This window comes from Ptychodera flava, chromosome 17, assembly GCF_041260155.1.
Source record: "Ptychodera flava strain L36383 chromosome 17, AS_Pfla_20210202, whole genome shotgun sequence".
Taxonomy (NCBI): Eukaryota; Metazoa; Hemichordata; class Enteropneusta; family Ptychoderidae; genus Ptychodera; species Ptychodera flava.
The window spans coordinates 21604967-21618342 of NC_091944.1; the positions used below are offsets into that span (position 1 = coordinate 21604967).

The 13376-nt window shown below is 39.4% G+C and overlaps 1 protein-coding gene across 1 annotated transcript in view; it reads right to left on the reverse strand.

Moving 5' to 3' along the window:
* The window catches only part of LOC139115763 (twitchin-like), a 92371-nt gene that overhangs the window by 50967 nt on the left and 28028 nt on the right, over positions 1 to 13376 (reverse strand). The window contains 17 exon segments of the mRNA XM_070678097.1: positions 534 to 838; positions 1512 to 1565; positions 2334 to 2358; positions 2769 to 3073; positions 3746 to 3799; positions 4568 to 4592; positions 5003 to 5307; positions 6052 to 6105; positions 6761 to 6782; positions 7142 to 7446; positions 7794 to 7844; positions 8321 to 8345; positions 8836 to 9140; positions 9668 to 9695; positions 10516 to 10851; positions 11870 to 12180; positions 13061 to 13079. Coding sequence (XP_070534198.1) covers positions 534 to 838; positions 1512 to 1565; positions 2334 to 2358; positions 2769 to 3073; positions 3746 to 3799; positions 4568 to 4592; positions 5003 to 5307; positions 6052 to 6105; positions 6761 to 6782; positions 7142 to 7446; positions 7794 to 7844; positions 8321 to 8345; positions 8836 to 9140; positions 9668 to 9695; positions 10516 to 10851; positions 11870 to 12180; positions 13061 to 13079 — 2529 coding nt within the window.

Sequence of the window (13376 nt, forward strand, 5' to 3'; positions counted from 1 at the left end):
CTTCTTACGCTCGATCCACAGGGGTTTTTATTTGTTTGTTTCTTCCTCTATTTTCTAAACTGATGGTAGCTATGTTTTAATATTTGTGGGTTTGGTAAATGTTGTTGACATTGAACACAATGATCCGGGATGGTAACTCTAGCAGGTTTACTCACCAAACACATATCCTAACACTATTCCTGACGTTAGGCCCACCTGGTAGTGGGTGGTAGGTGTTCCACAGGGGTAACTATCCCCTTACGAACACAATGATAGTTCTGAAGAACTATGGTCACCTGATCAAAAATGGTAATTTTGACAGGTGCGACTACCATGTGTGGCGCTTAAATTCGAACTCGATATTCAAATCTTCATCGCATTAGATTTGATCACGGAAACGTAAGTGGCATTTTTTCGTCACGCTCAGAAGACTTCTGTGTTCAGATGCTAGCTTACTTGTACAGCTCCTAGACCTCGTGCATTTCAAGCTCCCAATGACACTTTGCACATGACATTGACTACGACAGAAATCAAAGGGCGCGTATACTACTTACCATCAAAGTTGAGGTTGATTGTCGATGTGCTTTCGCCGAACTCGTTGACGGCAATGACCTTGTACACGCCGCCATCTGAAGGAGTGACGTCACTGATCTCCAAGACCAAGAAGTAGTCTTCGGAGCCTTCTTTCTCGGTAATGATGTTGAAACGATCTCCTTTTGTGATGACCCGATCACCGCAGTACCACGTGATTGTAGGCTGTGGATCGGCAGTAAGCTCCGCTTCAAAGGACATGCGACAACCGTCCTTCGATTGGTTGAGTTTGGGCTTTCCGGCAAACTTAGGAGCTTTGCCCTTCTTTCTGTTTGAAAGCGGACGGAGAGGGCGTTTTCAAAGGATTCTTTGAATCATGCAAGCGACTTCAAAAATGACACATAAACGCGCTGCATATGATGACATGAACATGCATAGTCGATAAGTGCTTTGAGTGTTGGGCCATGATTTGAAAAAGACTACACAATAACTGCAACATATCATCAAGGCGTCATCACAGACTGCAGATGATGAAGTCGAGGATCGAAAATATAATGGTGACAGAGACAGTGGAATTACAAATTACGTAATCTAATATTGATGTGACAAGAGGCCGTCCAAAAGAAGTAGATCACTGGTCTAAATCCAATGTACTTGATATATTTAAACACTAAATTGGTATTAAGCTTACTTCTCTCTCTGCGTGATGCTGCTTTTGCGACTGTCGCAGAGAATGCATTTTCTCTACAAAACACAATTTTACAAACACATACATTTTGTGCCATAAACCACTGTACCCATGTTGCTCTCATGACGAAAGATGTCAACGTTTGTCATGACACGGTCCGTGGTCATGAATACAGTTCACGGGATTACAAAACGAACACAGATTTTGCCGAAGGTATACAACAATCAAAATACTAGTAAAACATTAAAGAAAATAAACGCAGCAAAGAGAAGTTTAACCGTTCCAAATCGTTGGTTAGCTCAAACGCACATACCGGGCTGATTGCATGCTTAGAGTCATACTACCGAACCGTTCTGTTTCGACAAACCTAGGAAAAATCAACACACATTAGTAACAAAACACACAAGGGTAGAAGCAAGGAGAGGCAAAAAAAAAAGAAATTGGGAAGGTTTAGCATAAAACAACAAACCAAAATATACGCAAGTAACACTCGTCTGATAAGCTGGTATTTAATTGAAGGAACAACTGCTGTAATATTGTGGCTTTTATTTCATAAAATACATGTTCTCGTTCACACAAAAGTGCGTTCAAATACACAGTGTTAGCCTTGCCAACAAAATACTTTCTGTAAAAATGTCCTGCCGGAACGAAAAATTGTGCTGTCAATACTGAATATCACACATATACAGGCTGTGTTGACAAGTTGAACACTGGACACGGCGACATGATTGTGGAGTAGAACGAGAACGTGTATTCAAGACAGAACAAAAAGCACTGAAATGTGTATAAAATGTCACAGCTAAAGGATCTTTCACGCATTAAAACCATGGAAGACTTGCGATTAGTAGAATCAAAATTTCTCCATGACGTAAGATATGCTTCGGGACTTGATTAATGCAAGGTATGCAGAACTAATCCATGTCATTGCTGATCGACAATCACTGATGTCGGGGGAATATTTGGCGGGAAAATAGGGTAATACTTGCAAGGTAATCAGCTCGCTTAATACTCGATGAACAACAACATGTAAGTAACTGTCGCTTTGATTCAGTATGAAACAATTGCTTTTTAATGTTGAAACTCATGCAAATATTATATTTTTCCCTCGGGAAAGTGGAGTTGTGTCTGTACTTACTTTGTTGATGGAGGTGCGGACTTTACTGTAAGGACGAAAGTGGGAAAAAACGTAAAAATACTTGGTAAGAACCAAGTGTTTGTTATATATGCCTTAAAAGAGTGGCCAACTCGCCTAGTGTATGGTAAATGTTAAACGGGTAACCGTCCTGCACCAACGTGACGATAGTAGAGTTCTTGTAGACCTGTACAAATGCCTGTTTGGTTCTTATAGGCGGTACTCCGTATTTATCACTTCAATTTTAATAACATATCCTAACATTTATGACATCATTAATACAAAAGATTTGAAAGTGAAAGTGTGAGTGATACGTTCGAATTTCAAATATACCTCTGTAGTTTCATGATGGCACATAAGCTTAAAATAAGTCTACCTATGACACTTTGCACATGACATTGACTACGACAGAAATCAAAGGACGCGTATACTACTTACCATCAAAGTTGAGGTTGATTGTCGATGTGCTTTCGCCGAACTCGTTGACGGCAATGACCTTGTACACGCCGCCATCTGAAGGAGTGACGTCACTGATCTCCAAAACCAAGAAGTAGTCTTCGGAGCCTTCTTTCTCGGTAATGATGTTGAAACGACCTCCTTTTGTGATGACCCGATCGCCGCAGTACCACGTGATTGTAGGCTGTGGATCGGCAGTAAGCTCCGCTTCAAAGGACATGCGACGACCGTCCTTCGATTGGTTGAGTTTGGGCTTTCCGGCAAACTTAGGAGCTTTGCCCTTCTTTCTGTTGGATAGCGGACGGAGAGGGCGTTTTCCAAGGATTCTTTGAATCATGCACGCGACTTCAAAAATGACACATAAACGCGCTGCATATGATGACATGAACATGCATAGTCGATAAGTGCTTTGAGTGTTGGGCCATGATTTGAGAAGACTACACAATAACTGCAACATATCATCAAGGCGTCATCACAGACTACAGATGACGAAGTCGAGGATCGAAAACATAATGGTGACAGAGACAGTGGAATTACAAATTACGTAATCTAATATTGATATGACAAGAGGCCGTCCAACAGAAGTAGATCACTGGTCTAAATCCAATGTACTTGATATATTTAAACACTAAATTGGTGTTAAGCTTACTTCTCTCTCTGCGTGATGCTGCTTTTGCGACTGTCGCAGAGAATGCATTTTCTCTACAAAACACAATTTTACAAACACATACATTTTGTGCCATAAACCACTGTACCCATGTTGCTCTCATGACGAAAGATGTCAACGTTTGTCATGACACGGTCCGTGGTCATGAATACAGTTCACGGGATTACAAAACGAACACAGATTTTGCCGAAGGTATACAACAATCAAAATACTAGTAAAACATTAAAGAAAATAAACGCAGCAAAGAGAAGTTTAACCGTTCCAAATCGTTGGTTAGCTCAAACGCACATACCGGGCTGATTGCATGCTTAGAGTCATACTACCGAACCGTTCTGTTTCGACAAACCTAGGAAAAATCAACACACATTAGTAACAAAACACACAAGGGTAGATGCAAGGAGAGGCAAAACAAAAAGAAATTGGGAAGGTTTAGCATAAAACAACAAACCAAAATATACGCAAGTAACACTCGTCTGATAAGTTGGTATTTAATTGAAGGAACAACTGCTGTAATATTGTGGCTTTTATTTCATAAAATACATGTTCTCGTTCACACAAAAGTGCGTTCAAATACACAGTGTTAGCCTTGCCAACAAAATACTTTCTGTAAAAATGTCCTGCCGGAACGAAAAATTGTGCTGTCAATACTGAATATCACACATATACAGGCTGTGTTGACAAGTTGAACACTGGACACGGCGACATGATTGTGTAGTAGAACGAGAAAGTGTATTCAAGACAGAACAAAAAGCACTGAAATGTGTATAAAATGTAACAGCTAAAGGATCTTTCACGCATTAAAACCATGGAAGACTTGCGATTAGTAGAATCAAAATTTCTCCATGACGTAAGATATGCTTCGGGACTTGATTAATGCAAGGTATGCAGAACTAATCCATGTCATTGCTGATCGACAATCACTGATGTCGGGGGAATATTTGGCGGGAAAATAGGGTAATACTTGCAAGGTAATCAGCTCGCTTAATACTCGATGAACAACAACATGTAAGTAACTGTCGCTTTGATTCAGTATGAAACAGTTGCTTTTTAATGTTGAAACTCATGCAAATATTATATTTTTCCCTCGGGAAAGTGGAGTTGTGTCTGTACTTACTTTGTTGATGGAGGTGCGGACTTTACTGTAAGGACGAAAGTGGGAAAAAACGTAAAAATACTTGGTAAGAACCTAGTGTTTGTTATATATGCCATAAAAGAGTGGCCAACTCGCCTAGTGTATGGTAAATGTTAAACGGGTAACCGTCCTGCACCAACGTGACGATAGTAGAGTTCTTGTAGACCTGTACAAATGCCTGTTTGGTTCTTATAGGCGGTACTCCGTATTTATCACTTCAATTTTAATAACATATCCTAACATTTATGACATCATTAATACAAAAGATTTGAAAGTGAAAGTGTGAGTGATACGTTCGAATTTCAAATATACCTCTGTAGTTTCATGATGGCACATAAGCTTAAAATAAGTCTACCTATGACACTTTGCACATGACATTGACTACGACAGAAATCAAAGGACGCGTATACTACTTACCATCAAAGTTGAGGTTGATTGTCGATGTGCTTTCGCCGAACTCGTTGACGGCAATGACCTTGTACATGCCGCCATCTGAAGGAGTGACGTCACTGATCTCCAAAACCAAGAAGTAGTCTTCGGAGCCTTCTTTCTCGGTAATGATGTTGAAACGACCTCCTTTTGTGACGACCCGATCACCGCAATACCATGTGATTGTAGGCTGTGGATCGGCAGTAAGCTCCGCTTCAAAGGACATGCGACGACCGTCCTTCGACTGGTTGAGTTTGGGCTTTCCGGCAAACTTTGGAGCTTTGCCCTTCTTTCTGTTGGAGAGCGGACGGAGAGGGCGTTCTTCAGTGGTTTCTTTGAAAGCGTGTGGGATGACTATTAAAATGCCATAAAGCTATACATTTTGGAATTAACATGAATTGTCAAACGCTGCATGGAGTGTAGAGACAATGACTTCAGAAAAGGAAAAACATTAAACAGCATCATACATTCGATACGTCATCGTCGACTTATGATGACAAAGTCGAGATTGTGGACAATAACTGTGATAGACATAGTCTAATACTGGAATTACTGATATAATATTATAACAATATTATGACAGCATGACTTCAAAAAGAATTAAATCTCTCATTTAATTAATTTCAACGTTGAGTCAGTATAAAACTGATTTTCTCTCTGCGTGTTGCTGCTTGTAAGATCGTCGTAGAGGATGCATTCTCTCCTAAAATGGAACTTGCGAAGACATGCAATCGAAACAAATTATGCAAACAGGCCATGACTTCACGTGACAAGTACTTAGGTGTAACTACATTTGTGTTATTCACGTGACTTGACGATGTCCAAGTTAAAAAGTGAGTCGGGATTTGTGCGTCGAGCACAAAGTTTGGGAAGGAGTGCAGTGCACGGGGAAACCAAAAGGCACATAGAGTTTGTGGAAGGTATATTCGGCTGAAAAATAATAATCGAACGACTATCTCGTGTGCCGTGATAGAAAATACACGCGGGGAAGAAAAGTTTAAGTGTTATGAATCGGTGGTTAGTTCAAACACACATACCGGGCTGGTTGAATGGTTAGAGTTATACTACCGAACCGTTCTGTTTCGACAAACCTAGGAAAAATCAACACACGTTAGTAACAAAACACATCAGGGTTGATTCAAGGGGTTTGACATGCGCAGTTGTGGGAGTACACAACAAATCGTAATATACATAAGTAACATTCGTATATTTTAGTTGGGTGTCGCTTGAAGGGAAAATAGCTGTCATATTTTCATTATCTGTGTTTCACGGAAACATTTTCTGATTCGTCCCTCTAAAGTGTGTTGAAATACAACAAAACACATTGTGTACAAATGTGTAATGTTATTGTTGACAAGTGTATTCTACAAGGTGAACGCAAAGCACGTCGACGTCACGTGATCTTGCAAAGAGAACAAAAATTGTGTTTCAAAGACAGAGCAAAACGCTGGAATGTTCATCACAAGTTACAGCTGATGGGTATTACACACCAAAATCTTGCAAGGCTTACAAAAAGTTGGATCGAACATTACGTTAGATAGTCATTGTGGAAAGCAAGGTTATCGGACCAAATTTGCATAAGTGCTGGTAGACAATTTACATATTTTGCGAGGAAAATAGGGAAACATTGGCAAGGTCTTCAGCACACTTACTCACTGTCGCTGTAATTCAGTGACACAATGTTTTTAATTTTTGAACTCCTGCAAATGACTTTTCTGGAAGAGTCAAAACTGTGTCTGCACTTACCTTGATGGAGGCGCTGACTTAACTGTAAGGATGAAAGTGGGAGAAAACGTCAAAATAACAGATAAGAATACGATACATTGCAATAAATCATAGACACAGGAGAAGACCCCTCTACTGTTCATGAATAAATTTACGTCATCGAACAGAGTTGAGCGGTATCTTCCCTCCGAATATATCGTCGCACGATTCAGTGTGTTCAGAAAAATTTACTTCACCCGACGATTCGATGATCGGTAAACTATGCATTATTCTTACGGTTAAAATTTTCAAACATTTCTCGATCGTTTGAAATTCCAAAACCAACAATATGACCTTTTGTCGACATTGTAGTCACACTTCAAATTCACGATTAAAATATGTGTTTGCATTATATCAACTTACCATCAAAGTTGAGATTGATAGTTGACGTGCTTTCGCCAAATTCATTGGCGGCAACTACTTTGTAAACACCGCCGTCCTCGGGTGTGACGTCATCGATTTCTAGGATCAAGAAGTACCCTGCGGCTCCCTCTCTTTCAATAATAATATTGATGCGGCCGCCCTGCTTGAGTTTCTGGTCGCCGCGATACCATGTGATTGTGGGTTCTGGGTCGGCAGTGAGTTCTGCCTCGAAAGACATGCGATGCCCATCCTTGGACTGTTGCAGTTTGGGCTTGCCGGCAAAATGCGGAGCTTTGCCCTTTTTTCTGTGGGCAAACAATGAAAATGTCAAAATTTGGAGGGTTTGGTGAAAGGAACCTGTCCTACGTCCTCAAACCTATGCAATGATTGTGGATTGCATGAACTTTGTTCACTTGAATGCTGTATTTTCAATATTTATACGTCACAGTGTCATAATCTCGTCAGCCGCGTTACTATCGTTTGTAACGGGAACGTGATTTCAAGTTTTGAAAAGTCTTTTAGTTCTGCACGGTCACTCCATAAATGACAGTGAAATTCAGTTTGAAATTTCTGTTTCCAAGCTAATGACTACGTACTTAGTAAAATCAAATTACTTTATTGCTTTTGTTAGTAAATATCACCACGCACATACCGGCTAAGTTGCATGCTAATACTGCTACTGAAAAACTCAGAACTGACCGACCTAAAATGGAGGTAAATCAACACACATGTTAATCATAAAAACATCACGCAACAAAACATGCAAAAACGAAATAGAGTAAGTAAAAAAACCAAGCAACAAACGTTAAGTTGATAAGGTTAATCGTACGGTCGTATGTGGCACAGGAATGACGATCGGTCTGCGGTTCCGATATTTCTTGATAATTCGTCGAAAAATGAACAAAATTACATAACGTCCATCGGCACACATGTTGTCATTCAACATCATTGGCAGTCATGTCATAATCTTAAGAATCAATGCGATGCATCAAAACTATGTAAAACTATAAGTAGGCTGGTGTGTGCAGACGTGGTTTCTCATAAAAAATGGCTTGAACGAGGTTGATTCGCACACAATTACAAACCAGGAAGGTAACTACCGAGGAGCATGCGTAGTGTGTACTGACTATGCAGTGTATGACAAGACGTTAATCGTAAAAAAGTTACATTCATACTTACTGAGAAGGAGGTGGTGCAGATTTGACTAAAAAAAGAGAGAACAATATATTTTTTTGATGTGCAGAAAGATGGTATAACTGAAGCTAGGATATTGACTGTAGTATCTGCAAATGGCAATCAAACTAATCCTAAAACTACAATGATGTATAGTATAAAGGTGTCAACATATTTAGAGCAATTGACATTGACGCTAGTCTAGCGCTGCATGAATGAGACAACGTTAAGCTACAGAATGAAAGAAAGACTAAAAAATACTGCTGAACGTCAAATAAAAGAATACTATTCAATGTCTGACATTTTCAACTCTGCTCGGTTAGATTGCAAATGTCAAACATGCAACGTTTTTATACAGTCCGCTCTACAGGTCAATGATTGAAATTCGATCATTTGTATGATAATTTCAGTGAGTTTTCGGCACTTCAAGGCTGATTAAACATTCTGAAAGTTTCAGGAACAGCGATGATTTTAGGTCTGTACTCATGATTGACAAGTAAAGGATTCTAAATCTTACTTACCATCAAAGTTGAGATTAATAGTAGAAGTGCTTTCACCGAACTCATTGGCGGCAATGACCTTGTACACACCGCCATCTGTGGGAGTAACATCATCTATTTCTAATGCTAAAAAGTAGCCTGTTGATCCTTCTCTTTCAGTAATTATGTTAAATCGTCCTCCTTGGGTTATCACTTTATCAGCCTTGTACCAAGTAATTTTAGGTTCCGGGTCTGAATTGAGTTCTACCTCGAAAGACATGCGATGACCATCTTCGGATTGTTTGATGGCTGGCTTGCCCTCAAACTTTGGGGCTCTGCCTCTTTTCCTGTAAGAAAAGCAAGAAAATAAGGAGAAAATTAGACGAAAATATAAATGCTTTTGAACGAGGACAAAGATCTCAAAACGAGGAAAAAGATCTCAAAACGAGGCAAAAGTCTCGCCTGCGCGTGGGCAGCAGACAAGGAGAAATTAGATTTTCAAAGATACATTCACAGAAGGAGCCTGATCTTGCACTCAGATCATCAGACAAACCAGCAGACGTCGTCCTAGTTTTTAAGTTTCATCATCAGTGTTGGTATGTTATTTCTTAGGCGACAACGCAAGTAAGACAAGTCAGTAAACGGTCGGTATTTATAGTGTGAGCTTGTAAACTATCAATCCAGATTGCTCTAACTTGTAACTGTTGCTTTGGCATCGGATGGACCTAGGAACGCCAATGTTCTCTAAGTTCTTAATTTTTTAACATTATCTAAGCATATTTTGTGTATAACGGGATGAATCTTTCCTACGTAGACTGTATGGAGTGTAAATCTTTTTAGGGTCGATGGCAAAACATATCTGTTGTTTACTTACGTGGCTGGTTTAGCTTCAGCGGGCTCGGCTGTATAAGCAAAAAGACCAATCACAAAATATAATAAGACACACAGTTAATCTGACCACATCAACTACTGATGTAACATAATATATAACGTATACTGAATCGACAAGACATACTTCCTTGACAGTAATTAAGCACATACGTATTCATTTTTCAGTTAGGTTGATGTTGAGCTGAAACACCACACCAAAGCACAATAGGTTATTGTAAACCACACAAACAAACGAAATGTAAAGCTGTATTATTTAAAAAAAATAAAAGATTTGATTTTGATTTGATGTTGTCTTCAAAAAATTGAAAAATCGACGCAAATGATTCTTGTAGATTTTCTGATCTATTTCTATCGACATCCTATAGCATATGGGTCACGAATGTTCCAACCGAAGTTTGCGTCCACGCTTCCAGTGTACAACAATTACGCTCGTATTGACAGACAGAAACTATGCTCTTGACTAGCATAAAATACTATGGAATATAAAAATGGTGAAATGAGAGTGCGAGTCTCAGATGAAATGAGGGTGATTTAATGAGAGATGGGAACTTAAATAAATTAATAAATAAATAAATAAATAAAACATGACAAAAATAGTGATACAGTCAGAGATGAAGAGGTAAAGAAAATTACGTGCGAAAAAAAAACGCGAACATTTCAAGCGTGCTTGGATTTGTGACATGATGGATGTTGTGTTTACTGGAAAGAAAGATAATGGAGAATGAAATGAACTTTACTATATCTACAAGTGGCTGTAATTATGAGTGATTTGACTGGGGGCAGTATTGTTGGTGATTGACGTGGTTTGATGACGTGGCTGTTCAAACTTACAGTCAAAATTTAAGTTTATTGTCTGTGTCGTTTCTCCGTATTTGTTTCTGGCTACAACCCGATAGTCAGCTGCGTCTTTCGGCGTGACGCCATCGATCTCGAGCACCGAGAACGAGTATGCATCATCCTCGTCCACTTCGATCAAGTAGCGTCCGCCATCTTTGATTGGCATGTCGCCTTTGTACCAAGTGATCGTCGGGCGGGGAGTGGCTTTTATCTCGCACTCAAAGGTCAGTCTGCGTCCATCCTTCGACTGTTTTATCTGAGGCTTCATGGTGAAAACGGGAGCTTCGCCGGCGCCCCCAGCGTCCTTTGTAGGAGGAGCTTGGCCGCGATCTGGCGTTTAGTATCAAAATATTGTTAGGTGGTTTAGTATATCTCCCCAGTACCATGGCAACAATTAAATGCTTCTGGCATGATTCAGTTTACAATATATAGACAACTAGTAGCTGGCTTCTCTCTTTATTTGCAAAGGTGATATAGACTGAGCTCCATCCGAGCCAGTTTCCAAATGCAACACGAATATCTCTCTCGGCCAGAAAGTGTGAAACTACTGCCATCGTCGTGGGAGCACCAAATATTATTCAAACAAGTTGGCAAACTGACAAAGAATATCACACAAAACATTAGAAAGGTCCATCAAGTGAGACAATGGGTTAGCATAATTATGGTTACTTTAAACCAAACATACGAGCATGTATGGTGATGCTGTAGAAAGGTTTTCAATGACCAGTTCGCTCCAGGACAAATCACAGTGGAAAACAACTAATTCACCTGATAATATTGAGTTTCTTTAACGCAAGCAGTCAATGTTTTTCAGCGTATTGAGATTTCGATCTGTCATGGACGATATTCTTCATCAGAATGACAAAAGAAAAATGAATATTTATAGTTGACCATTAGATGGCGGTGTGATCAACTGATTGATTCATTCTGATGAAGATTGTGCTCCATGACAGAGCGAAAGCTCAATACGCTGAAAAACATTGACTGTTTGTTTTATAGAAACTTCGTGTTGACAGTTAATCTGCCAAACTGATGAACATCTTTGGACAAATAATTCAAATGTTTTAAATTAATAAAAAGCCAAGAGGCGGTACATAAAAGACAAAAGTCCTTAAGAATATTTACATATTTCAGCTAATGCTGAGATGTTCTCACAATTGCCACAACTTCAAACCTTTCAAACAAATTGTAATTCAATTGGGGCAAATATCGCGAATAGAAAAGAAAATAAATGAATGAAAGTTTTTTTATAGCATGTGTCAAATGGCACTTGAGAAAACTCTTTTCAACGCTTCTTCGGCTGCAATACCCCGCGAGAAAAGATGAAATTTCACACAAATGTACTCACTTGCAAAATTAAGTTTTATTGTTGAAGTTGATTCCCCGAGGTCGTTCTTCGCGAAGATGACGTAATCTCCTCCGTCAGCTCCGCCAACGTCATCAATCGTCAGAGACAGGAAGTATATATCTTCGTCGACCTCTGTCCGGAGGTGAAATTTGCCGCCGTCGAAAATCTCCTTACCGTTGCGTGTCCAAGTGATCTTGGGACGAGGATCGGCCTGGAGCTCACAGTCGATTTTGAGTTTCTTTCCGTCGTCTATCTGTTTCATGTTCGGTTTCATCGTGAACCTCGGTGCCGTACCATCGATTTGTTGTCTTCTAAGAGAGAAAGTGGAGGATGGAATTCATACCGCGCCCTCTGTGCAGGCACGAACAAAACCTTGGAAAGGACGCCATTTTGTCTACGTTTTGGCTAGTTTTCTTTCTTATTAGAAGCAATCAGAAGAACGTCATCCTGTCAACTGAGATATGGTGATGGGTTGACATATAAAAAGTTGTGCTCTCTAGCATGACATGTTAGTACTTAGACGACATCCGAGGTTGGTACCAGAAATTTAATCGAAGAAGTATTTTTCACGGTCAGCCATTTTCATGACCCCTACGTGACCTCAAATTCTAGTATTTTCGTTGGTATGAATCTTCCTTCTTAATTTAAATAAATATCTGTGATAACCAAGCATATTCACTGGGTATCTAAACTAAATTTTGTTGTCAATAATTTCTGAGACAAATTTTGCACTTTTATTAAAGATGTTTGATTTTTTTAATACAATTGATCGGATGACCAAAAAAGTTTCAGGATGTCAGGCCACGTAGAGGTTGTGAGAATGTGAGTGTTTTGGGCGTTTTTATGTTTGTTTCTGTTTCATTTAGTTCTAAAAATAGCAGGCTAAGGTACTGAAAATTATTTTTTCAACCAAAAGAATAGAATAAAGTGCTCTCCAAAACACAAACAAAAAGTACAAGCTCAGTCAATATAGCCAAGGGTCGTCACTGTGATTTGTCACGTTGAATTCAGATTGGCAAACATCACTGCTGTTCAAGCGGTCTGAGATCGAGGCATATAATTTTAGTGTTCCGAATATTGGACGAAAAGCGGTTCAATCCTTTGGCCAAAGTGTCGATGCGACTGTTGATTCGTGGATCTGAAACTTCAAAATGGTTTCCGTTATGAAACATTTGAAATACAGTTACTCACGTATCCCCGGCACCTTGACCTGAGAAAAAAGAAAAACGTAAATTTTATCTTTTATGTACGTGTATATCATTCGCATAAGCAATATTTACGGAAGCTACACACTGGTGACTTGTAAAAATGCACGGTAGTAAAGATTGTAATCCCGTATCCATCGTACGTTTTGAAATTGTGGGGTTTTTTTTCATTCACAGAGATGATTGTTATTTTGTACTCGTCTTTATTACGCTTTTGTAATATTCTGTCAGTGAAGTCATTTTATAGAAGTAGTACCGAAAGAGGTGAGGAGATCAAAAGAAATAAGATGTCGCTTGTGGCC